The sequence below is a fragment of the Watersipora subatra genome, chromosome 7 (assembly GCF_963576615.1).
Source record: "Watersipora subatra chromosome 7, tzWatSuba1.1, whole genome shotgun sequence".
Lineage (NCBI taxonomy): Eukaryota > Metazoa > Bryozoa > Gymnolaemata > Cheilostomatida > Watersiporidae > Watersipora > Watersipora subatra.
The window spans coordinates 34,859,249-34,886,991 of record NC_088714.1 but is presented as its reverse complement, the minus strand read 5'-3'; the positions used below and the strand labels follow the sequence as shown (position 1 = coordinate 34,886,991).

At 35.1% G+C, this 27,743-nt stretch overlaps 1 protein-coding gene across 2 annotated transcripts in view; it reads right to left on the bottom strand.

Annotated features, from left to right (window-relative positions):
- The window catches only part of LOC137399284 (proteasome activator complex subunit 4-like), a 102,163-nt gene extending 76,604 nt beyond the window's left edge, over positions 1 to 25,559 (bottom strand). The window contains exons 1-11 of one of the 2 annotated variants that reach the window (XM_068085320.1): positions 25,405 to 25,559; positions 22,703 to 22,843; positions 20,081 to 20,182; positions 18,405 to 18,449; positions 17,222 to 17,371; positions 15,516 to 15,582; positions 11,432 to 11,506; positions 10,578 to 10,852; positions 4,786 to 4,986; positions 2,542 to 2,728; positions 2,190 to 2,344 (exon numbers count right to left, since the gene is read on the bottom strand). In XM_068085320.1, coding sequence (XP_067941421.1) covers positions 2,190 to 2,344; positions 2,542 to 2,728; positions 4,786 to 4,986; positions 10,578 to 10,852; positions 11,432 to 11,506; positions 15,516 to 15,582; positions 17,222 to 17,371; positions 18,405 to 18,449; positions 20,081 to 20,182; positions 22,703 to 22,843; positions 25,405 to 25,532 — 1,526 coding nt within the window. In that variant the 5' untranslated portion in view covers positions 25,533 to 25,559. The remainder of the gene's footprint in view (positions 1 to 2,189; positions 2,345 to 2,541; positions 2,729 to 4,785; positions 4,987 to 10,577; positions 10,853 to 11,431; positions 11,507 to 15,515; positions 15,583 to 17,221; positions 17,372 to 18,404; positions 18,450 to 20,080; positions 20,183 to 22,702; positions 22,844 to 25,404) is intronic. The other variant, XM_068085321.1, reaches the window with a different exon arrangement.
- Between the last annotated feature and the right edge of the window lie 2,184 nt (positions 25,560 to 27,743).

Sequence of the window (27,743 nt, the reverse complement as noted above, 5' to 3'; positions counted from 1 at the left end):
CACTCACTCTACTCATTCCACTCACTCTACTCACTCTAATCACTCTACTCACTCTAATCACTCTACTCACTCTAATCACTCTACTCACTCTAATCATTCTACTCATTCTAATCAATCTAATCACTCTACTCATTCTAATCACTCTACTCATTCTAAAAACTCTAATCACTCTACTCACTCTAATCACTCTACTCATTCCACTCACTCTACTCACTCCAGTCACTCTACTCACTCTAATCATTCTACTCATTTTACTCATTCTACTCACTCTACTCACTCTAATCACTCTACTCATTCTACTCACTCTACTCACTCCAATCACTCTACTCACTCTAGCCATTCATTAAAACTACTCATTTTTCAGCCTACACTTTTGTTTACATGTCTTTAAGTTAAAATAACAATAAAAATATATTTTTATTGATTTAATTTTCGATGATCTATATTTTCCATGTAGCGTAGTTTTACAAAATTTAGTTTCTTTACATCGTTTCATATGATGCATTTGTGTAATTCCCTGCAGAGGTTTTCATAAGTTGCTTGGACTACGGAGTAAATTAAATAAATTAGAGTGGATTTTAAAAGGACTATTTACTCCAACATGCGACGGTTTTTACATAGAAAGCAGAGTTTAGAATAAATTAATTTCACATGTACAGACTCTAAAAGATTCATATGTCAGATACTCCCGCTAGAAATACCTTGATACCTGAACATTGTATGTTGTCAGCTAAGATTTCAATTGCCATGTACTATGAAACTTGATGACGAATGGATGAAGAAGACGTGAGCAAACAGCCAGAGTTCGAAATATGAGCTGCCACCTCTTGTTATCTATTGTATACAGCTTATATAAATATTATCGCTATTAGGATACAAACTTCATCAGCAAACCCAACTCATGCTATTTTAGCGTCTATGAGCAAATATTGAGCATAAAACAGAAAATACATCGGTTAGCTTGATGGAAAAAGAAAAACGAAAAAGAATCTATCGAGTTGCTTTAACAAAACCATGTTTGTTGATTGTTTACAAAATAATGCCAAAAACTAAATTTACAAATGATGAAGAAATGGCGGAATGCCTCACACGCACGCATGCATGCACACACGCATGCACACACACTGTATCACACTTCACAACTAAACAGATCTTTCAAAAGATTTCAACTGCTAGCAAACAAACACATCAATGACTATGATCAACTGCCTAACTAACATGTCAATAAACATGAACTACTGCCAAACAGACGTGTCAATGATCTTGTTTAGATATGCCTAGTAGACAGACCTGCCAATGCTAATAATCACTATGTTTCCATGGTGCGCAGTACTGCGAAGCAGCCCCCTTTGAAGTCGAGGGAATTGTACGTTTCCATGCTGCGCAGTGGTTTTCAGCAAATTAACAGAGAAGAGAAATTGTATTAATCGAATCGCCTGATGGAGAAATTGAACCGATCATGGATACGGAACGTCAGAAACGGTCTTTTTATGCTTCTGTCATCATTATACTTTTATTTACAATACACATTCACAAGGTTTTACAAATCTTAACACAATTTTTTATAAAGTAATATATTTTTAATTAGTATTTTTTAAGTAATATATTATTTAAACGTTAATTTAGGACTTGCCACCTATTTTTCGAAAAGTGTTGGCATCGATAACAAAGTCTAGGAAAGTAATCACCTCATCGTCCTCGTGGGTGCAGACCATAATTAAATATAGGTGGAAGAAGATCGGAAAAATAGAAAAAAACAAGATTAGCGGGATAAAATTTGTACTAGTTCATGGCCCTCGAAGAATCCGTCTCCACGGCATGAGAGCTATGCGCAGCCACTGTTTCCTTGCTGCGAATTTGCACTGGCTTCGCACTGATCAGTGCGCAGTGATTTCAGTGCGAAGCCGTCGTTTCCATGATTCGGAGAGGGCGCCACTTCGAAGCACTGCGCATCATGGAAACATAGCGAATAACAAGCCTAACATACATGTAGACCTGTCAATAAATACCTATTGCTAGCCACCAGATGTTCAAGGAATGTTAGCAAACAGACCTGTCAATGAACATACACTGTTAGATAACCAATGTTTAGATATGGCTGCCATCAACAATAATAAGCTTTTACACAGACCTGTCAATAAATATCTAACACTAAACAACAGATGTGAAAGAATTGTTGGTAAACAGACCTGTCAATGAACATAAAAATAAAATCTTGTAGCTGAGCAGTCTGTGAATAAAGCTCTCTCTCATTCTCAGTCAAGTCAGACCCGTGTAGATGGACACCTGAACAGTCTACCATTGAAATGAGAATAGCCATCGCCGAGATGAGGTGAAATGTATTCTGTAGCAAGAAGATTACCAATAAACAGAATTTGTGGAAAAGACACATTCTAATGAAGCATAAAAGTAAATATGATTTTTTTAGTAATAATGAATGAGTCTACAGAGACAACATACAAGTTTATTGTGGTGAATGAAAACAACTCAAGTGAGAAGTAACGCTGAAAAACAACAGCCCGCAACAGTACAGTCATTTACCATGGTTTTATCCCAGTCATTGGAGTCTATGCCTGGAAGACAGAGCTGGAGAATTGGTATAATGTGGAGTCGTCCTTCTGGATACCTGTCCGGTTGTATCATCATGGCCCGAGCCACAACCCTAACTCCAGTTAGAGTCGCTCCCAGCCTGTAAGGCTCGGTTAAGTTCTTTAGTGATGAATATAAACTGAAACAGAAAAAAATCATGATTCTTTGTACAAAAAGGGTGATAAGAAATTACATAAAGTATCGGATACCGAGAGTCGATGACATAGCCAAAGTATTGGATACCGAGAGTCGATGACATAGCCAAAGTATCGGATACCGAGAGTCGATGACATAGCCAAAGTATTGGATACCGAGAGTCGATGACATAGCCAAAGTATTGGATACCGAGAGTCGATGACATAGCCAAAGCTTAGAAAACTTCAAGCTGTTTTTGACAATTTTTAATAGCAAGTCATCTTTTGAATGATTCAGATTATGTCCCAAACTTGGAACGCAAAACTTTGATAAAAGAAAAACAAAAATTGCAACTGTTTGCCCAATGCAGAAATGCAATAAATAATAAAACAGCATGAAATAACAATAATTTTTAAAAAATAACAGACAGAGACTAAATATTTATAACTCTTCCTGATGAAAGCTATTTGGCATTTATGCAACCTTCTGCAGAACCAACAAATTTATCCAATGATGTTGTGGTGCGGGAACAAAAATTAAAAACAACAAAACCAAAAAAGATAATATAACAAACCTAAAAAGCGAGGCTTAATAATATAATTAATAATTATTTCCAAAAGCTGCCAATGGATTTTATTTAGTTGACCAAATAAACAGAAAAATGGCAGCACAAAACTGTCATGCTGTAGTGCAGAAAACATGACAGACGTTAGCCAATAAGATCAATCTATATATATATATAAATCTCAAAGTTTGTGTGTATCCTGTACTTCGGTGTGTCCAGCTATAGCTATTAAAATCTTAGTATAAAAAGCTCGCTGTGTGCTGGATTTGAACTCACAGAGATTGCAACCACAAGTTTCAAACCACACATTAGCCACCGAGCTATACAGTCCTTAGTATTCTATCATTCTTATCATATACCGTATGCACACGCTAAATGTACACTTTCGATTATTAACTAATATTAACTTTTGCCATTGTTCTTTTTTCAAATTGTTTAAAAACTAATTTTTTGATACCATTACCTATTTTTTAAATTTGCAATTTTTTAAATGTGTCATTTCAATATCAAATGTGTTTTACACTTCTATTTCCAGTTTTTCGTAAGATTCAATTGCTAAATCGGTAAAGGCTAATACTTTTCACGGGGACAGTTGTATTATCTCGAGTAGGAATAGACTCTACATTCTTTTTCAGTTTGGTCAGACAAAGTACCAGAGAAAGACAGTCCGATATCTCATTTTTACATTTGTACTAGTATCGAGAGGTACCAGTATCATCGTATTCAAAGTTTCGATAGATAGCTTCTGCTGGAACAGTAACCTTTTTCACATACACACTTCTACACACGAATTGTTATTATTAATTCAACATAATCAATATTTTTATTTTGTTTTTTCAGTTTGTATTAATTGTATCATTACCAAATCATCTTTTAATGTAATCGTAGCAAAACAGACTTCATTTAGCTATTACTTGCTAATTATTTCACAATTACATTCAAACACTTTTATAGATGTTTTATTTTGTTTCTTAATTTATTTGACCTGCACAAAACATTTTTCTCATGATATGAAATTGGAATGATAACTGTTGTTAACATTCCAACTTGTTACCATTCCATATTAAATAAAAATAAATTTTCTGTGCAGACTTTTATTACCTGGCAAGGCTGGGCATTCATCTAGTAGAACACAAAAAGTAAACATAAAGATTTTATCTTCCCATCCTAAAGATGTCTTCTTTGTTTATCAACTGAAAAGACATAATGAAATGGGATTACAAAACACCAGCCCCAATTGAACGTTTCAGTGTCCAAATGTTATTGGCTCATCCAACACCATTTAAATGATAATATTGAAGAGTCATTCATAACTAGTTATAATGATTTTTTGTCATGAAATATTATTTTTGTTATTGTTATTATAATTGGTGCATTCAAATCTGATAGCAATTCAAATTCAACCAACAACCCAAAAAGATCAATCAAACTTGAAACAAAGATTTGAAGAAATAACAAAAACAACATTCATCTATAAAAAACATGAAAAATCTTACGAGTCTACGAGTTGAGGTAGCACTCTCTCTGGCTGAAGAAAGGAAAGACTTGTTAATGCTGCTGCCATGTTATGGGCTCCGTGTTTGCTGAACAGACCAGTGAAAATGAGAGGCTTGACAATGTCTACAAACTGGCTGATCTGATCATCGGTCAACTTTTGATCATCCGGTATGTAGTAGTCCCATCTCCGCTCTTCATATCTACAGCATGACACTAGCGTTCACAAATCGTTGCTCACACGTTGACACTTCAACCAGCTCCATAGCTATCTACTATGGAAATACTCATAACATAGTATCAAACAAAATGTAAAGGCAAAACTTGGCAGTGTGTGTAAAGGCAAAGCATGCATCTCACCTAAAACAGTGCTCTGTAGAAAACTCCTACAACTCCTCATATATTTAAAACCCAAACATTTTAAAGCATTTATATTATACACTAGCTGAATGCTCAGCGTTGCTCGCATAACAAAAATGTTTTTACATAAAAAATTTATTTTTATTTAACTCATAACAACAGTTACCATTATAACTTTCAAACTTCATTTCATGAAAAAGTGTTTTGTGCAGTTGAAATAAATTAAGAAAAAAAATAAAAACAACTGTAAAGGTTTTCAAACTTTGTCAAACAACTGTAATTTTCAAACTTCATATCATGAGAAAAATTTTTTGTGCAGGTCGAATAAATTAAAAAAAAATAAAACAATTATAAAAGGGTTTAAATGTAAAGGTGAAATAATTAGCAAGTAATAGCTAAATTAAGTCTGTTTTGCTATGATTACAATACAAGATGATTAGTTGATGATACAATTAATACAAACTGAGAAAACAAAATAAAAATCCTGAATGTGTTAAATTAATAATAACCATTCGAGCATAGAATTGTATATGTGTATTGTAATTGTGTTGTGCGTGTATAAAAAAAGGTTATTGTTCCAGCAGCAGCTAACCATCAAAACTTAGAATACCATGATACTGGTACCTCTTGATACTGGTACAAATGTAAAAATGAGATATCGTACTGTCTTTATCAGACCCAATAGAGAGAGAATGTAAAGGCTATTCCTACTCTAGATAATACAAATGAACGCGTAAAAGAATTGGCCTTGACCGCGATTTACCACTTGAACCTTACGAAAAACCGGAAATAGAAGTTCACGAAAACACGAAAAAGCATCATGTTTCATAGAATTAAAAGAGTTCACAGAGTTTCAATTAATACGTCATTTTGACTGTGAAATCAGGAAAAGGGTGTATATGTTATATAGTAAGAGTTATAAATCTTAAGAGCTTTCGTAGTCTCGTCGTTAGAGAACTGGATTGCAAATCTGCAGTTGCAATCTTCGTGAGTTCAAGTGTAGCAGAATGCGAAATATTAATTCCAAAATTATAATAGCTATAGCTGGACATACCGAAGGACAAACAGAGAGACGACAAACTTTGAGAAATATATATATAGATATACAACATTTACCATTCTAAATTTTAAACTTCATATCATGAGAAAAGTGTTTTGTGCAGTTCAACTAAATTTAGAGAAAAAATAAAACAACTGTGAAGGTGTTTAAATGTTAAATACTGGCTAGATAAAGTCTGTTCTACTACAATGATTACAAAGAAAAATGATTTGATACTTATACAATTAATACAAACTGAAAAAACAAAATAAAAATCATGAATACGTTGAATTAATAATAACAATGAGTACATAGAACTGTGTGTAAAAGAGGTTACTGTTGCAGCAGAAGCTGCATCAGCTGTACTGGTACAAATGTGAAAATGAGATATCGGAAACATCTGAAGAGATCACTAGAACAGTGTAGCGCATGAGGGTACCTTGCTTGACCGAACGGAGAGAGAATGATAACGCATACAACTTCCCATTTAAAAAGTTTTTAGTTTTTACAGTTTTAGCCATTGATCTTCTAGAATAGTTGCTCGTAGAACTGGAAATTCAAAAAATGCAAATTGAAATGACATTTTTGAAAATGACAAACTAAAAAAATAGGTAATGAATATAAAGCTTCTAAAAAACTTTCAAAAGAAAAACAGACGCAAAAGGTAACATTAATTAAAAATGAAAAGTTCACACTTGGCTTGTAATCTGCAATTGTGGCTAGAAGTAAAAGTGGTCATACAAGTCCGTTATGCCAAGCTGATGCAATGCAAGAAAACAATGCCAAATAGATAAGATAATTAAAATTGATAAGGACGGTTTAGTGTAATGGTTAGACGTGCCTGTCTGGAGGCTTCAAGGTTTCGAGTTCAAATCCAGTGAGATGCAGATTTTCCATTCCTAGATTTTAATCGCTATAACTGGACAGACAGACAAACAACAGCGACAGGCTGACTCTGATAGATAGCTGCCAGACCCTAACTGAATGCCAGGTGTTGTATGAATAATAAAGATACTTTTGCTAAGAAAATTTGTTTCTAAACAGCATATACAACATTTACCATTTTAACTTTTACATGAAGGCATTTTGCTTATTTCTGTGTACTTTGTTTATTTCTGTGTACTGTATATATTTCTGTGTAAATCATAGTTTCCTGGCTGCAGTGCCTACCACAAATTTATATTGATTGCAATAGTCTTGAGTTTGCAAAGAGTTTAAGCATTTTCCTTCATGTATGGGCACGCGTGTTTTTTTTGGTGTGGCTCACCACATAACGCTGTAACACTGATTCACTGTTAGGTTTTACAGTGTTCACTGTTAGCGCATACAGTATTGTACTATGTGTGAATACTGTAACACAGCGTTCACACATAAAACCGATGTATTAAATGTCATCACAACCATTAATCACTACGGTCAGTTGAACAATCGTGTTGAAGTTCAGACCGCCGGTCTTCAGACCTAGAGGTTCTGGGTCCAAATCCTCTGCGGAGTGGATTTTTCGTTGCTAAATTTTAATCACTACAAATGGATAGACGGACACCCACATTCATATATAAATCTAGGTAGCATTTATCTAAACTAGCCCAATGGCCGGCATTACACGGTTAATAACATAATTAACCAATGAATTTGAGTAACGTACCTTGTAAGCTAGTAACCTAAGCTAGTAACGTACCTTGTAAGCTTACCTTTACTAAAACAATTGCCATGTTAATCGTTCCGTTACAGCATAACTGTTAACTGTGCAAGTTAATGACCCCAAGCACTTTAGGCGTGAGTATTTTAATCAATGTAATGAATGTCGTAACAACCATTTATTGCTTGGGTACTATAGTCTAGTGGTCAAGCTCGCCGCCTCTAGATTTAGAGGGTCCGAGATCAAATCCAGTGCCGTGAGGATTTTTCATTGCTAGAATTTTATGGCTATAGCTTGACACATGGCCAAAGAAGACTGAGATTTACAGTATCTATATACATAAATCTCATAAGTTTGTTGTCATCTGTTCAGATATATGTCTGTCCATTTATAGTTATTAAAATCTTAGAATAAAAAGCTCGCCTCGTGCTGGATTCACGGGCATTGCAGACGTCCGTGAAGTTTCTGAGCTACACAGTCCTCGGAATTCAATCGCTCTATCACATACAGTCTACCATTTTCACGTTTACACATGCTAAATGATGTATTAATTGATACATTGCGCCCACGAGATGCAATGCCTCTGTTATAAAATATTTTTTGCCCGACTCTATGAAACGAGATGCTTTTTCGTCTTTACCATACTAGGGTGAATTTGTTCTCCGGTATACGATATCAACAATAATTTCTCTCGAAATTAAAATTTCGCGATTGCTGTACTGATTACGACGAAATGACAAAAATGTTGGTATGCTATTTTGCCGCTATTTCAGCACAGCATTATCCGTTATGGTATAAAACGGATTCGCAAACAGATAAGTGATAAAATTTTAGTTACAAGTTTGAAGTTTACTAAAATACTTACTAAATCTTCCTTTAAGTACATGTATGTGTTTAGTGAGCTAAATTCATTCAAGTTAGATTCAGCGTAAATGTTACACGTTTGTCTTGAAGGTAAGAACTCTCCGCGTAGTACATTGTAATGTTATACTATCTTGCAGATCATAACCACAAAATGCACTAAAGTTATTGTAAGTAACTATACATACTAAGGTTAACATATTGTTTTGTTACTATTTTTTAATGATGATTGTGATGATTTTTACCAAGCAGTGTTTGCATTAGATGATTACTATGGGTTTCTATTTCACTCTATACGTCTATATGATATTTTCGCCTTATGATGCCAACACTGAAACGAACTAAAATCAGATAATTGTATACCAAACAATTTTTCATTGTAATTGTAGCAAGACTTTATTTAGCCATTACTTGCTAATGATCTTACATTTAAACACCTTTACAGTTTTATTTTTCCTCCTAATTTATTTTAACAAAACACCTCTTTCATGATATGAAATTTAAAAGTTAGTTATTTGAAAAAGTTTGATAACCTTTACAGTTGTTTTGTTCTCTTAATTCGTTTGAACTGTACAAAAAAAAACATTTTTCTCATGATACGAAGTTTAAAAGTTAGAATGGTAAATGTTGTTATATGTTGAATACGAATAAATGTTCTGAGCAAAGACTTTTTATCACCCCGACAATGCCGGGCATTCACCTAGTATATATAGATTGATGAAGTTAGTCATAATTATAGACTGAGTACGATTAGTTAATCAGTACATAGAATTAATGCTACAAGTACGATATACCTATAAAACATACCGTGTAGCCTTGAATAATTTTAAGACGTAGTAACTTTTCCTTATCGTAACTCAAGCAAATATCAGCTAGTTGACTAGGAGTAGTTTCCATGAGGTGACAGTACTGTGTATATTACTATGTATATTACTGTGTATATTACTGTGTATATTACTGTGTATAGTACTGTATATATTACTGTGTATATTACTGTGTAAATTACTGTGTATAATACTGTGTATATTATGTGTAGGTTAGCCAATGTATAGAAATGTGCAGAGAAATGAACTGTTGGTAAACTATGGTTCAACTGAGTACTCTGCATACAGAATCACAGCTTTCTAGATTTTTAGCAAACTCAAGGATTGAAAAAAAACCAATACATTACTACTGTTAACAGGAGTGTTTTCACTAAATAGACCAAGCATTTTAATGAGTTTTGGATCCTAAATATTTGGTTTTGCTTTGATCATGTGTCAAGTAAGAACTGTGGGTAGAAATTTGATATGTTTGGCACATGATGGAATCTCATGCCATGAAATGCCAATTATGGAAAGCGTTGGAAATCATTTAAATCTCAATCATGGAATGCCTCATGGAAAATCGTGTGAGCAACTTATTAAGACATGTCGATGCATGTTTAGCAAAAATTTATGGCACCTTGATTGGTATTGTTGCAATCTCAATCATTCAACAAGCAGTCAACAAGTAGTTAACAAGCAGTTAACAAGTAGTTAACAAGGAGGCAACAAGTAGTAAATAAGCAGTTAACAAGGAGGCAACAAACAGTTAATAAGCAGTTAACAAGGAGGCAACAAGCAGTTAACAAGTAGTTTACAAGGAGGCAACAAGTAGTTAATAAGCAGTTAACAAGCAGGTAACAAATAGTTAACACACATCCAACAGTCAGCCAACAACTTAACTCAAGTTTGAGCAGGCAATTTTAGCCTAATTTCTCATGGCTACGGCTAGGTGACTAGGTCTGGTTTAGCGTCTCAATCTTTTAGATTGCCAACAACAAAACTCAAAATCTAAGATATTATTGTAGTTGTAATAGTCATATCACAAGCCTTTCAAACAAGACAGAGTAAAAAATCTCTCATATAACCAACCTCTCCCACTGTACTCTTGTGGTGAACCATGAGCAGAGCTTCCTTATTATCTGATGGAGTACATATTGATGGGAACCATCATTGCTGGGGTGCATGAATGGAGCTATGGCATTAAGCATCTGACCAATTCGTTCCATACAGCTGTTGGTTGGAGAAATCATAGCAACCAACCAGAGACTGCATGAGGAAGCACCATAAGCCGAGTTGGAATGGTAGAAGTGATAAGCGGAGGGACCGACAGGTAGCCCAACAGCCTTCACCATATACGACAATATCTACAGCAATCAATAGCGGCTCATCAGATTAAATATCTAGGTAATGCGGAAAGATAGGACAACTTCCCTAAATAAAAAATTAACGCAAATGTGGAATAAATAGATCTATGGAAAATCTAACCAAATAAATGTCAATATTATAATTTTCTCTGCTTGATATCTGAATTGAGCAATAAGACATCTGGAAAAGGAACGCCACACTATATTTAATACAGAATTTATTTGTTCAAAGATTATGCGTAAGGAAACAGTTTCATTATAACCAAATTGGCAGCAAGACAATGTTCTTTAAATCGATATAGCTAGTTTGAATGACTATAACTATAGAAGTGTACATGTAAATTTGTTATTGAATGCATGATATTTCCAATGCTGCAAGCCATTCCATTCCTATGCATTTCTGATTGAGAATACTTCGTATTTGTTGTAGGAGAGGCGGAGAGATGTTGTAGGAGAGGCGGAGAGATGTTGAATGAAACTTAAATTTCTTATATGAAACACGTCGCAGCTTTCACCTGCCACTTGAATATGAACTATATAGTCTCAGGTGCATATCTGAAGATACACTCATTGACTTACCGTAGCGAGATGAGGTTCCCAGTCTATCAAACCGATATTGTCAGCAGCCAACCGAGCAAATAGATTGACGAGTTGCTAAAAATCAAAGTTATCTTAGAGCTCTCAGTAGCAGCTCTATGATGACTAAACTTTCAAAATGATGAGCATGCACAGCGTACAAAACATTTTATCGTGTACTTTATATATGATATATTATAATAATATATATAATATTTTATATCATGTGCAATAATTGTAATACAATAATATATTGTTGTACCTATTGCAATGCAATATACTGTAAAACAGATATTTTAGAGACTATGATCCAAGCTGATCAGAGAGTGCTACTGAGCTGATCAACTGCAACAAATAATAATATATATACATGTACATGTACATAACAAATAATAATATATATACATGTACATGTACATAACAAATAATAATATATATACATGTACATGTATATACACATTATTATTTTATTGTTTATTTGTTTTATTGTTACAATATATATATTCAGAATTTGGAGACTTGTCTTCTTACAGTGGAAAGTTAACTTTTTTCCATCAAAGTTTTTAACCCGCGTTCACTTGACCTTCATTTGACACATATGGGCTATAAATGTAGAGTTACCTTCTATCCTTAGATTAAAAGTTAAATATTTTTACGAATGACCGACGCTACTTCAATGTGATGTTTGCTAAACAAATATCGTGTTTCAATTTGTCAACCAGAATTGTGATTTGTCTTAAATGAAAATTACAGCACTTAAAGGTGAACTTACACCATTGGAGTGACGCAAATGAAAGTAATAGCAATATAGAACTATGACATCAATCTTCAATTTGATGTAATATTTGTTTCTGTGGACCTACCGAGTCCAGAAATATATTTGTTTAAATGAAATCTTTTTTTTAAACGCTCAGGTTCAGTCGAAAGTGTGATTATTTCATCTATACTTGCATTTCAACAAAGACACAGAATAAAGACCGACAGAATAGAGACGCGTTAACACTGCAACTTGAACACAATAGCCGATATCAATAATGAGAGAGACAAGCAGCTGCGCAAATAATGGTGTCATTTTGGCATGTATCTTTCCACTGCGTTTTAACAGCGATCAAGTTTTATCAATTTTAATCTTGAAACATCCTGGTAGTCAGATCACTTGAAACATCCTGGTAGTCAGATCACTTGAAACATCCTGGTAGTCAGATTACTTGAAACATCCTGGTAGTCAGATCACTTGAAACATCCTGGTAGTCAAAGCACTTGAAACATCCTGGTAGTCAGATCGCTTGAAACATCCTGGTAGTCAGATCGCTTGAAACATCCTGGTAGTCATATCACTTGAAACATCCTGGTAGTCAGATCACTTGAAACATCCTGGTAGTCAGATCACTTGAAACATCCTGGTAGTCAGATCACTTGAAACATCCTGGTAGTCAGATCACTTGAAACATCCTGGTAGTCAGATCACTTGAAACATCCTGGTAGTCAGATCACTTGAAACATCCTGGTAGTCAGATCACTTGAAACATCCTGGTAGTCAGATCACTTGAAACATCCTGGTAGTCAGATCACTTGAAACATCCTGGTAGTCAGATCACTTGAAACATCCTGGTAGTCAGATCATCTCAAACTTCTCCTAAGATTTTGTGCAAGTTCATCTCTAATCATCTAAACCAACAATGCAAAACCTTCGGCAGCAGGCCACATCCGGCCCGTAAAGCTGACCGTGTGGCCCGTTCTTAGACAGTTTTGCCAGTTTTGGATTTAACGAGTAATATATTTTTATATTGCGAACAGTTACGCAAACGTCTGTGTATTTACAATGCAGGAATTGTTTGGTGAAAGTTCCATCAGATATTCGTAAGCATTAAGACAGTTCTTTGTTAAGTCAGAACTTGTGATGCAGCCGATTGCTTTTTTGTTTGTTTACCAGCCACGGATTAGCAAACACATGGTTGAGAACAGGCAGTAGTGCGCAGTCATTGCACGAATAATACCGTAAGCGTGTCACCCCAGCCATAGTTTAAAACATGCCAAAGAACACCGTTTATTGTATTGAGTAAAGAAAAACTTTTAATTTTGACCGTTGTTTTTGTTCCGAAATAGCAAAACTTGATTCAGATTTGATATAATTATTTAAGAACATTCAGGAATAGCTAGTTGATTTACATATGAGTAATGCAAGTAATAAAGCAATTTTTTGTCTTAAAATACCTTTAGACATATACATGAGATCATGCGGTATATGTAAATGCAAATGTACACTTATGCATACACACGTACACACAATGATATGGAGATGTAATTATCATTACAATACAAGACCATTACTATAAAAAAGTAGTAATTGAAGATTGCCCTCAAAACATTAAAAAAAGTTTCAAACTTGCTCATTGTCAAATCTGACATGCTTAAGTGAGGCAAGTAGAGTAATATGTGCTACATTGTCCCAATGCTCCTCCACATCTAGGTACTCTACCTCAAGTATCTAATCGGTAGCAAAAGACTAAACAACACACTACTGATAGTTCATTCCTCACAGAATGTCTGTAGTTGAACTCATAAGTACTAGCGAATGTCCGCCTACTACTTTATCTACACGCGTGTGGGATGAGTGGATCGGCTGATAAACTAGCAGGTGACTCCTTGTTAGATTGCCATCATAAAGCTTAAGTCAAGCTAACTTTGCGCTATCTATTCTAATATAGCTAAATATTCTAATACAAGTAATGCTTTTGTTTAGCTATTTATTACATAGCCACAGCTCAGGCTTATATAAACTAGGTCTGGAAGGCAACAGTGCAATACGTACTATGAGAGTGAATAAACCACATCTTGTGCTATTATTCATACAGGAACATAACACTCCTCGTGAAAGCAAGAAGACAACCGTCAGAAATTTGTGAAAATAACTTCTTAATTGCCAAAATCTGATTGCCAGGATGTTGCACGATTAAAATCTGATTGCCAGGATGTTGCACGATTAAAATCTGATTGCCAGGATGTTGCACGATTAAAATCTGATTGCCAGGATGTTGCACGATTAAAATCTGATTGCCAGGATGTTGCACGATTAAAATCTGATTGCCAGGATGTTGCACGATTAAAATCGTTAAAAATTTACCACAATTAAAACACTCAGATCAATAAAAAATGTGATTATGGCATGTAAGATAGCAAAGAGACCGACAGAATAGAGACAAGTAATGCTTCAACCTGCACTCAATAGACGATATCAACTATCACAACGACGACAACTAGGTCATTTCGCACGTATTTCTCCTTGGAACGTTTTAATCACTATGAGGTTTTATCGATTTTCCACTAGAGACTCTTGGCAGTCAGATCAACTTAAACATAAAAAACAATCGCAAATGATAGAAAACACCGATACTTTCTGATAAAATCTACCAAAGATTTGTGTTAAGTTCATTTTTCTGCCGCCATATTGTATCTGACAGGAAGTGATGTAACCCTGGGCATATGCCATAATTGTAACTGACAGTAAGTGATGAAACCCTGGGCATATGTGTTATATCTGTATCTGATAGGAAGTGATGTAACCCTGGGTGTATATGAAATATCTGTATCTGACAGGAAATGATGTGACCTTGGGCGTTTAAGCATGTGAATGTTTATTTATGGCTTACCCCAATACATCCTCATATCTGTCTAATGTATGTTGCTAGTTACTGACAATCCCACGTAACCTACCTAGATATATACATGACTTTCAATGAATAAGTAAACAGCATGATACAGGTATGCAGTGCTAGCAGTATGTGGTCACTACTAAACAGTAAGATAAACAATTCTATATGAATGCTGTCACTATGAAGAGCCACAGCAAGCTGTCACTATGAAAAGCATCAGCTAGCTGTCATATTATTTACAGATAGAAACAAAATTGCACACACGCAAACATGGACTTCAAGGAAGGATGGATTACCACGAAATCTGTGTCATATTTTAAAGTTAACAAAGCAGCCATTAACTGTTTAGTATATTGAGCTATATCTGACCATAAAGCTATATGCCTAATTTATATCCTACCCCATATAGTGTCTAGTATATAAAGATGACTTACAGCGTCCCATCCCATTTTTGCACCATCAAGGTTTGTGTAGAGTCCCATAAACTCATCAAACCACAGCCTAACAAAGAAGAAACATATATGTTTATATATTTATTATTACATTATATATAATATATATATATACATGTACATATATATTATATATATAATATATATATATATATTTATATAGACAGATAATGGTTGAGATAATGGTGCTAATGTGGACTTCACATTAGCACCTGATGATTACTGCATGCAGTATGAAACTTTTAGTCATAAACTGTTGCTAAAATCTTTTTCCGTCTTTGTACTTATATATTTATATATATATATATATATATGATTGCTGTTAGCTTTATCTTCCACGCGAATAACTCTATGGTCACCACTTAGATTTTTAGGCTGCCGCCTACATTCACTCAATATTTTTTGGGCTAAACCACAATGCAAGGCTAAAAAAGAAACTAGCGGTACACCAGCCTTAAAAAAATACTTGAAACTTGTTATAATTTAGGTAACTCGCTATATTATCTCATCAAATATTTGAGGTAACTCGCTATATTATCTCATCAAATATTTGCTTAAGTTTCACATCATACGTTAAGGTGATCCTAAGTATGTATGACCTGATTGGATAGCTGCAGTTACACTTAAACTTTCCCAACTGACATTCTACTACCGATATTATAGATATGATGATATTATACTATAATAACATCATATCTACCTACTTGCTCTTATAAATACTGTCTTGCTTCCTTTGATTCATTAACATTTGCGTAAAGCACAGTAACACAGTAATACCCGAGATACAAGTGTGCCGAAATACGAGAAATTTGAGGTAGGAGGAAAGTTCCAAGCAAATTTTGCCGTGAGATATGAGACAAATTTGAAATACGAGCTTACGAGACAGTTCTTGATAAGCGAGTATGCGTGAGGACTCTTACAAAAACAGCATCGCCCAATCTTTTTTGTCAGAAACTTTTCTAAAACTTTTTCAAGTGAGCTTGGAAAAGTTTTAGAAAAGCCAGCTAAAGGTTATAGTGAAAGCGAGACAAAAACCGGAAGAGGAGGAGTAAAAAAATGAAAACAAAATTAGAATTAAGTTTGGTATGACGTGAGACTGAAACTTATTTTCAGGTGTGTGGATGCCAAGTTTATTGTGAAGTTTATTGTGTTTTTGGTGTAACAAGAGTGTAGCGCATCGAGCGCGTTGCGTTCAAGTCTCTTTTTCGCTGCCGTTAGCTACCGTCTGTCTCAAAGGTAAGGGGTCCATACAGTATTCTACATAATGTTAATCTTATTGCAGATCATAACAACTAGATAGGTAATCGTTACTCTGTGAGCGTGGGTGGTAAATTAGAAAATGTAAAACCATGCTTTCCATTGTAATTTCCTGTTTTTACGTGTTGTTTTTAAAGAGTGGGACCAGGTTAATTTGTATTTCGTTATTTCATATAAGAAAAAATAATTTAAGATAAAAGTGAATTGACTTACGAGCTCGGTCCCAGAACGCATTAAGCTCGTACCTCAGGGTATTACCGTATTAGGAAACCATTATACTAGTAATACAACTTTATAGCACTGCAATAAGCCCTCAGAGCTAAAACTGCCCCATACTATGAACTGTGATGTCTAGATAGTCCAATGACCTCTAGCCATACATTTATAAACTACATAAAGATTGTAAAGCGAACTACAATGTAGTTACAGACCTGTACATTTGAGAGTGACTCTCGGGGGGCCCGACTGTAGGAAGGAAGAGGTCAAACAGCCTCAAGGCTTGTTGTATAGAATAGTCGAGAGGACAGAAGAGATGTTTCCATTCCGCAAGCATCTCTGCAGTTGACTCCACCGGAAAATACCTGCAAAAACAAGAAAACAATTTCAATTAGTTATAAACATCTTACTACATATTTGTAAAAAACAGTAACTTTAGAACTTAAGAAGGCTGAAGTAATACGACAACATTCAAACCAAATAATTATTGCTTCAGTATATAAAAAAGATGACAGTAGGACAGAGTCATAAATTGGAGTTGTCTTCTCATTGACATATTAACTTTGAAGGAGATAGTTATCGTTATTATCAAAATGGCACTTCTTGACACAGACATTCTGGCGCAGAATTTTTGGCGTGACAATTTCTAGTGCAATATTTTTAGCGGTATAAGGCAACCTTTAGAATACCTCCAAGTGTTAGCAAACAACTTTGAATTAAATTCAATATATTAATATACTATTATACTATATTAATATATTACAATTAAATTGCAATGAAACTATATTAGTAAGCTATATATATTTAGCATATGTTTGCTTTGAATTAAAATTATATACTTTTTATATTGAGTGCCTACAACAATGCTTTGAATAAAAGTGTTTGAAATTTATTAGCAATACAAAACAAAAGCGTAAAACTTTGTGATCTTATGTAAAAACCACTGCAGCGTTTTAATTGTAATCAAGTTTTATCAATTTTAATCTTGAAACATTCTGGCAATCAGATCACCTCAAACATCCAAAACAATCACAAATGATAGTCAAATATCGATATGTATTTTCTGATAAAGTCTACTAAAATTTTGTGCAAATTCATGTCTGACAGATTGTTCAGCCAGACCATACTCCAAGAACACTGGGTAAGGATAATGTACTGACAGATTGTTCAGCCAGACCATACTCCAAGAACACTGGGTAAGGATAATGTACTAACAGATTGTTCAGCCAGACCATACTCCAAGAACACTGGGTAAGGATAATGTACTAACAGATTGTTCAGCCACACCATACTCCAAGAATACTGGGTAAGGATAATGTACTAACAGATTGTTCAGCCACACCATACTCCAAGTACACTGGGTAAGGATAATGTACTTGCTGATACACTGAGACTTACGCTCTGCAGTGCTCTATGAAAGTCTTCAACTGGCTCTTGCCTGACCTAGAGTAAATAAAAACACAAAAAAAAGAAAAAATTATTAGTCATCCGTTAATAGGAATTGGAAAATACAAAGAAAGAAGCGCGTGACAATAGCTGGTAGATTACTATAGAGTACACTAGTATTCATGTCTAGACTCTAGCTCTCATACATGCAGTAACTACACAAATGCAAATAGTAGTATTCCTGTTTATCCAATGAGTATCAGTTTACTTATCCTGCATGCAAAGATGGGTAGAAAGATGCATATATATAGGTGTATACCTATGATAGGCACTCTCCGTGAATTGAGTGAATAGGTATACTGAGACCTCAAGGCCTGTACATGTTGTTGTACCTCATGAATATATAAGCTTATATATATATATATAATATATACAGTAATCCCTCACCTTCTGCGGTTAATCGAGACCGGCGTTCGAAATCCACGAAAAACAAAAGTCGGCGAACTAGAAGCTACTAAAACTCATAACTACAGACCTTTTCATTAATTCTAGTTTTCCTCCTATTAGTAGGTCGTTATACAGTTTTGAGAGTTGCGCGCATTTAAAAAATGATGAAAGGCGTTACAAAATCATAGCGCTTTTACACTTCACTAAACGTTACAGGAAACTAGCGAAAGTCGACACCCGCTAGCGCAATGATGCTCTCAGAGGGATCTCTCTGGGCCAGCATGAGAGATGTTTATGTATCTATCTTTTTTATTTATTTTCATTAATATTTAATTAAATATTTTTTATCTCGCAAAGTACTAAAGCGGCGAAAGATAAACTCCAAATAGCAAAAGATTGCTGTATATCCAAAAACATTTTCAGTTTTTGTTTAAAAGTATTTTACACTCAAAACAATAATTAAACAAGCAGCAATCAAGAATTGCTCAGTTACTCTTGTTACCTCTTTCAGGAGGTAAATCATGCTCATGATTCATGATGATGATCATGTGTAAACATTTGACAGACCATTGAACAGTCAAAGCTACACCAAAGTTTATGAACTCTTCCTAACACTGCCTTTAAGCTCCTCCACGCAGCCGACAACTAAATCAGCCAAACAGGTTTCTCACACGCACTAAATTATAGTATATTTGTATCAAAACATATATGTTGAGCCAATCTGTAAGGCTTCTATGTGGTAATAATGTTATATATACTCCATAAGATATTTTTGTATGATGTACTTGATGGTAATAATGTTATATATACTCCATAAGATATTTCTGTATGATGTACTTGATGGTAATAATGTTGTATATACTCCATAAGATATTTCTGTATGATGTACTTGATGGTAATAATGTAATATATACTCCATAAGATATTTCTGTATGATGTACTTGATCTTTTTTTAAATTTGTTGAAAGAAGAAAATGGCTTATACAGATTGAAAACAGTCTGCAGTTACAGTAACTTTAAGCTACATTTATATATTTATTTTTAATCTGATCAAAAAATCGTCTACAACAGAAATCTGTTGCTCTATCAAGCCGCTCATTCTGACTCTTATATATTTATGGTTTATTATGATAATCCAAGTTAGTAAATCTCATATTTCAATTGTTCATTTAAATACACAAAATTGCTTGAAAGAATAAAATGTTTTCCCTAAAAGGCTAAAACAACGATCATCATCTTACTCGGGAAAATATCTGAATTTTGTATCATTCATTAACTTCCAAAGCTTGTACGCCGGTCTCCAAGGTAGGCAAAGTTCTTCTGGGCTCAACAGTTCCCTCCTCCTGTCACAAAGAGTCAATCAGTTATGGATGCCCCAGTAAACTACACATTATCGCTATCAATGCTATGTTAGTAAACAAACGCTAGGACAAATCTGAAACTATTTTTAAAAAGTGCTCCAGAGGTTAATAAATACTAATATTAGTATATTATAAAACCCTAATAACATCATAGTGCTAAGACTGAAAAACGTATGCATGCATTTGGTTTGCCTACATCTTGATAACACAAGCTGAATTGACCTGATGTATGACCAGCTACGCCGTGTTGAATTGTTGAATGAATGTTGGATTCCGCGCTACACCCAGGAATTATTGGGCTGTCCGGCAGTCCCCCTTACTCACTATGTTTCCATAGCGTAGTTCCATAGCGTAATTGCAGGTTTGCATCCACAAGATGGAAACAGCAAAAACTTGCGAGTCAAGCGAGTTTTGTTGATCGCAATTATTATAGAATGTTTAGAGCTTGCGAGAGCATGGAGACACTTGTATGTGATCTTATCACACGATAATTCAACATGCACACAATTCCAAATCCGCGTCTTCCGCACCAGAGAAACACAGCCATTCTTCAGTGAGCCAAATCAGCATTTTCAGATAGTTATATTCTAGTCACCTCGTATCATATTTATATATCTACAGATAGTTATATTCTAGTCACCTCGTATCATATTTATATATCTACAGATAGTTATATTCTAGTCACCTCGTATCATATTTATATATCTACAGATATATACATGTATATATATATTATTTTGTTATTCAGTTGAACTCAGATTCGCGCTGAATTATTTTATTCAGTTTAGTGATCCATATTGGCCCTATGGTAACAGGCCATAATTCAAAATACACCACCAATGTCTCCACATGTATGTTTATATCCGATCTTGCAATGGCTTGAACTCACACACGACTCTCCTTCACTAGTAGCAGCAGTAGGATTTCATGACAATCAAACCAAAAGATGTCAGACACGCAATATCGCTCGACAACGGTGCAATGTGTTACAAAAATTGGGAATTTACAGGGAGACACAAATCAACCATATAATAGTGCATCAACAATTTTCAAGATATCGCAGGAAATAAACGAGCCGACGTCAATGCCAACTTCCATAGAGAGAACATGATTCTCTTTGAATATCTATAAGTGTGTGAGAAGATGTAGCGGAGTTCGCAGACGATTTGAAGTACGTCAAAAATATAACTATTTAGAGATGGTGATTTGGCTTATGTGATGTGAATAAGAGGGCTCTCAGACAGCCTGGTAATACCTGGTATTACTTGTGTGTGACACAGAGTGCACAATTATTAACTCAGTCTAGCTGATCATATATCAGGCCAGTTGACCTTATGCTACCGAAAAGCAGACAAACAACAACCTTCCTTGACATAACTGCGCCAGCCTTTTTATATGGCTGTACTCCATCAGTGCCGCTAAACTGCGAGTCACTATCCAGTTTTCATTATTCGTTGTTCACATCGCCCTCTACATGAATTTTGCAGTAGCAGAAACAAAAAAGATAAGCCTCAAGTTCAGACCGACTTTCTTTAAATCATTGGTTTAGGCAAGAATCTGTGGAGGTCAACAATACTGAAATGATCAATTTAGAATTTAGACACACATGCATGCTTGATTGGTCCCTGAATTGAAGTGCTGTAACTCGTCTCTCAATGAAGCTCTCTAAGAGGCTCTACTCCACCTAGTTCTGTGCGATATGACACCAATGCCAAAACAATATATCCGCCCTGTGAGCTATCGATAGCGTCCAGTATCGAAACTTGGGAGTTATACTCTCTCGATATAGATTATGGTATCGTTTCACCAAAAACAGAATTGCAGGGGCGATAATCGTGTATAAATTTATAAATATCATGCTGCGCCGATATTGAGTCACGAAAGCCGGTGATAACCGATGTTGTTTCTGCCAATTAAACACAGATATTTATCGTCTTGACATGATATCGAAAATGTGGCTATACCCAATTACAGAATCGACCTACAAAATGCCCCAAAATGAAATCGTCCCACACAAAATCGACACCTATCGTGCAATATCGTTTTATCGTGCAGCACTAACTCTACCTACAGATTAAATTCAAGGTCAGCCGCCTATCCTCCCATATAACTAGTTTTTCAACCCAACCTGTTGTTCGCGGGTCAAGAACTCTAGACCCTGACAGCTCTCTTAAAGGACTTAATAATCATCTAGGTGTCACTATCAGTAACACGATATTCACAGCAAATAGTATAGTATAGTGTTCCCTTGTAAAACATATCTTACACACTCTTACGAACACAACACGAGACCTAATCAGAATTAAAAATGCTAAATCATTTGTAACCCAACGCTGAAATGATTTTGTATTCATGCGAACCCAAAGAACTCTACTGTCTTCTTTCTTCTACTATCACCCGAACCGTCTGAGTCACAGTAGGCTAATTTATCAGCGCATATCAATGTTTGTTCAAAGGATTTTGTAATAGCTAAATGTAATGGTTACTTGGTGAGAGACATACTTGAGTAGCCTCGTGAATGTCTGCACAAACACATCCAATATGAATGTTTCCTGTTCCTCGGATACTATGAGTTCATAGTGAAGCTTGACAAACTCTATGTGGTCCCGCTTGGTAAACCGGAGGCCAAATATCTGCATGTACCTAAAAATGTGCACAATAGAAGGTTTTATGAGTATTGCTGGAACACTAACATCCGTTCCGGGACATAGATAGAACTCCGTGTGCACAGAAAATTGTTTCGACTTTTATTTATTTGCACAATATTAAAACATAGCCTACCTCTCCAAATAAAAAGTTACAGATTTTCTTTGAGATTCCCCTTAGTACAGTTGGAAGACCAATAACATGTTCGCGTGAGTTGAAAAGCTTACCGATTGATAATTTTAATGAATGCAGTGTGATATGATAATCAGAGTATGTATGCAAATAATAGCCTATAAATGGTGCTTCTGTGTTCCTATGTGTAGGGGGAACTCAGTGTGATAGCATTCAGATTTCAGTACTGTGACCAGACCACAACTGCAGAAGAATTCCAGCAGTGAATAAGTAAGCGCATGCATGTTGACACATAATTAAAAGCCTGGCCAGACATCATTGTCAATAGGTTAATGTTTGTAGACTACTGTGGCCAAATGCTCATCTTATATATGAATTCAGCTATTGATAGAACAGTTACCACGTCGATAGCGTATCCTTTAAGGGAAGAAGATAACTTCCAAATTAGGGACACGCGTACAACTAAATTATTGCTCATCACATGCTCCGGCCAACGATAGACAATTCGTAATATTTTACCGCCTATCTCCAAAAAGTATGAAGAACGTGGAAACAGTCAATAAGTAAGAATGTTGTTAAAATTGCCTAAAGGAGTGAAGGTGCTTACACGGTGGCTGTCAGATAATAAGGCTTCGTTTAGCTGATAGAAAGAAGGGCATGAAGAATGTGAGATATCTATGCCAGCTTTTAAAACTAGTTTGAGATAAGAGCCAAAGGCAAATATTTGAATATAAACTGAAATCGACCAGCCATCTACATAAAAAAAACAAGGAAGCATCACAGTAGGGGAATTTTCAAGCGATAGCTTTCGATCATTGCAACTTAAGGAACTATTATCTAGAATGGCAAGATAACAACTACAAACAAGCCAAAACAGAGGGCAAGGGTGAATTTGGAATGAGTTAAAAAGGTTTAGAAAGAAACAAAAGTGACTGCATCAGAATAGTTACCATTACACTTGCAGTCTCCTTTACGATTTGCTGTTGCTTTTGAGCTGGTCTAAAGAGTTGCCTTCTCAACAAACAGGCTGGTAAAAACCTTTTTCAAATGGCATACCACCAAAATTATGTAAAAAGTACATTGTTTAGGATTCTATGAGCATTGAACTCCCCTGGCTGAGCCTGATCTATAGTATTGTGATGTCATCGGACAAAAGACATGCAGATCTTGTAACATTTTCTACATGTAAAATATAAGTCATCACCATCTGTAGATGAAAGTATAAGAATTGAACTGGATACTAATTCTTTTTAGGTCCAGAAGAGTTCAACAATAAACATGCCGTAAAGATATATCAGTGAACATACCATATGTACATAATAAAGGTCTAACAGTAAACATAACATATGCATATGATAAGGGTTAACCAGTAAACATACCATATGCATGTAATAAGACTCTAACAGTAAACATACCATATGCATATAATAAAGGTCTCACAGTAAACATACCATATGCATATAATAAAGTCCCAACAGTAAATATACCATACACATATAATAAGGGTCTAACAGTAAACATACCATATGCATATAATAAGGGTCTAACAGTAAACATACCATATGCATATAATGAGGGTCTAACAGTAAACATACCATAGCATATAACAAAGGTCTAACAGTAAACATACCATATGCATATAATAAGGGTCTAACAGTAAACATATCATTTGCATATAATAAAGTCATAACAGTAAATATACCATACACATATAATAAGGGTCTAACAGTAAACATACCATATGCATATAATAAGGGTCTAACAGTAAACATACCATATGCATATAATGAGGGTCTAACAGTAAACATACCATAGCATATAACAAAGGTCTAACAGTAAACATACCATATGCATATAATAAGGGTCTAACAGTAAACATATCATATGCATATGATAAGGGTTTAACAGTAAACATACCATATGCATATATAATAACAGTCTAACAGTAAACATACCATATGCATATAGTAAAGGTCTAACAGTAAACATACCACGTGCATATAATAAAGTCATAACAGTAAATATACCATACACATATAATAAGGGTCTAACAGTAAACATACCATATGCATATAATAAGGGTCTAACAGTAAACATACCATATGTACATAATAAGGTTCTAACAGTAAACATACCATATGCATATAATAAAGTTCTAACAGCGAACATATCATATACATATAATAACATTAATCTTATATTATTTTTACCATTTGCCTAAGATACAACTCACTAAACTCAAGGAACCCGACTATGATATCGTCCAACAACAATCGTCCAATTTTTTCTGTTTAAAATTACAGGAAGCAGCCATACCTTGTCGATCAAAAGGTTTACGACTTCGTAGTTCACCTCAATGATAATGACAACGGAACTCTCGAAATCGGCAACTCAACATTAGTTTTGCGCAGCATTTAGTATTTTACCTGTTCAATTGTGATGACCAAAAGAGCGCTCCTTGTTTGATATCCAGAAGTAATACTGAAGCTGAAAGTTGATCTTTGATTTCATTCAAAAAAAATTCAGCATCTTCAGCAAGACAACTCTGCGACATGGGTAAGAGTTTTAAATATTCGTTAGGTCTCTGAAACTTGTCAGCTGCAGCAACAACGCAACCGCTGTCAGTATCGTCATCTTCACTACTGCAGTTTAGTGATCGTTTCTTTGGTGTTAATATCATCTTTCTTGCGATATATTACCATTACCCGTAGGCTGTTGAACTGGTGTACCCTCTTTTCAACCTTTATTTTTGCAGTTGTGTGAGCATGTTTCGTTTTCTGTTGTGCTATGTAGGTAATGTAACTATTACGCAGTCGTGCGGAGAAAATCATGCTCTGGGGTTGTCGCAAGAGTCAAAAGGCCACAGATCCACGCCCCTTTCTTCAAATTAGTTCCTGGATCTGACTTTCAACTGTGCGTGCTCATCGGTAAGGTTCGCAAGCAGTGCGAAATATTAAGAAAAAATACATCCCTCATACGTATTGCGTGTAACTATGGTGCGGCAAAGTTCGACATGGAAATAGAGCGTCGGCCGACGCTACACGGTAAAATGATCCGACATAGCAGTTGCGTATGTTATCATTTGTGGAATCGCTATTACTGTTGATAGTAAACACGATTGAACTTAAAACTTCTGGAATGGCAATCACGTGACTTTTACGTTGATAGCGATACGTACTGTATGCGCCATATTGGAGAGCTAATCGAATGTTAGTTCCGTTTGTAAACAAACAGTGAAAAATGACAGAAATGTACATGTTGAATAGTTATTTTCTAGCTGGGTGTAAATGAAAATTCCTCCTACACAACGTTTAGAATGCCCTGATAGAAGAAAACCTATTTATAACATATGGAGTAGGATATATCAAATGGTAAGTACATGTAAAATAGATTTTTGTGGACCATGTTATTCATACAAATTGTTGTATTACAGATGCATTAACCCAGCAAATGATATATTCAGGCAAATAACAACTGTTCCATTATATTAAAATTTATATTACATATGCATAAATGCATATAGAAAAACTTGAAGCACATGAAGTATTTCAATAAAAACAACACATAGGTATGGTGCCAAAACAGAAAGCGTTTTCAAGATTTAAGTGATAATAGCTTATGAATGTATGATATGTATAATACAGTATCTGTAAAAGATGGAATGAACTACTGCAACAACTAAACGGAAATTAAAAACAGTTGTGATAGAGGATAATCAAAATAATGCAAACAAGGAAATGCATGAATTAGTGGAATCAGATGATTGAACTTATGCATACACGTTACAGAAACTGTGTAAAAGGAGATGTGTGTAGTACTCTGGATATTGAGCCAAGGTGCATCAGAGTTTCTTAGAACTAAATCAGATTAGGAATAACAGCACAACAACAGCTGCAGATGAATATTACAGTGATTACATTGTTACCGGCCTTTAAAAAGTACTACTTTAGTATTGTATGCCACAAAGATGGACCTTGCAGTTTGAGTGTAGGATTTTAGCATAATAATGCTGTCGGAGATCATAAAACGACAGAATAAGGTTTTTCATCAATGATGCAGTGGTTGGATATGCCATTTGCCATATCCGTAAGGTGTTTCCCAAGGCATAACACATCACTAGATCTTACACTACTGATAAAATACACCACACAATGGAGTGGATCTGGCTTTGTATTAATACGAAAGGATTGATCTGCAATTAGCAGGATCCTGACAACATCATCTGATGGACGCACCAATCCTCCATTGTTTTGTAGCTTGAGTAGAGTATAGAGATGTCGGTACTGGATACTTGACTTAGTGGTAACCAGCAAATGACGGCCAATGTCACGACAGCACTTTAGTTAGCTTTTGCACAATGTAGCCAGCTATATAGACTATACTGTTACCTATAACAGAAATTTGACATCTGAAATCATTGAGTTCCACAAACTGATCAACTTCTGGAGTAGCCTGTATGATGAGAATCCCGTTTTGAGCAGTAACATTACCTGTCTTACCAGCATCTGATTTTGCACCACATTTGCTGATAAGTTTGCGAAAGGTAGCCTTAAACTGAGTAACAGTAGAATTATTATTCCAACCACCTAAACAAAAGCATCAATTATAACAATTACATAAAATCAACAAAAATGAATGTCTTATTCACATAAACATAGTACGCTTAATATACAACAATACAACAGCGAAAATAAAACAGCTCAAAATGCCACCATATCGCTATGTAAAATGAAAACATGGTAATTTTCACTGGAAGTCATTCACA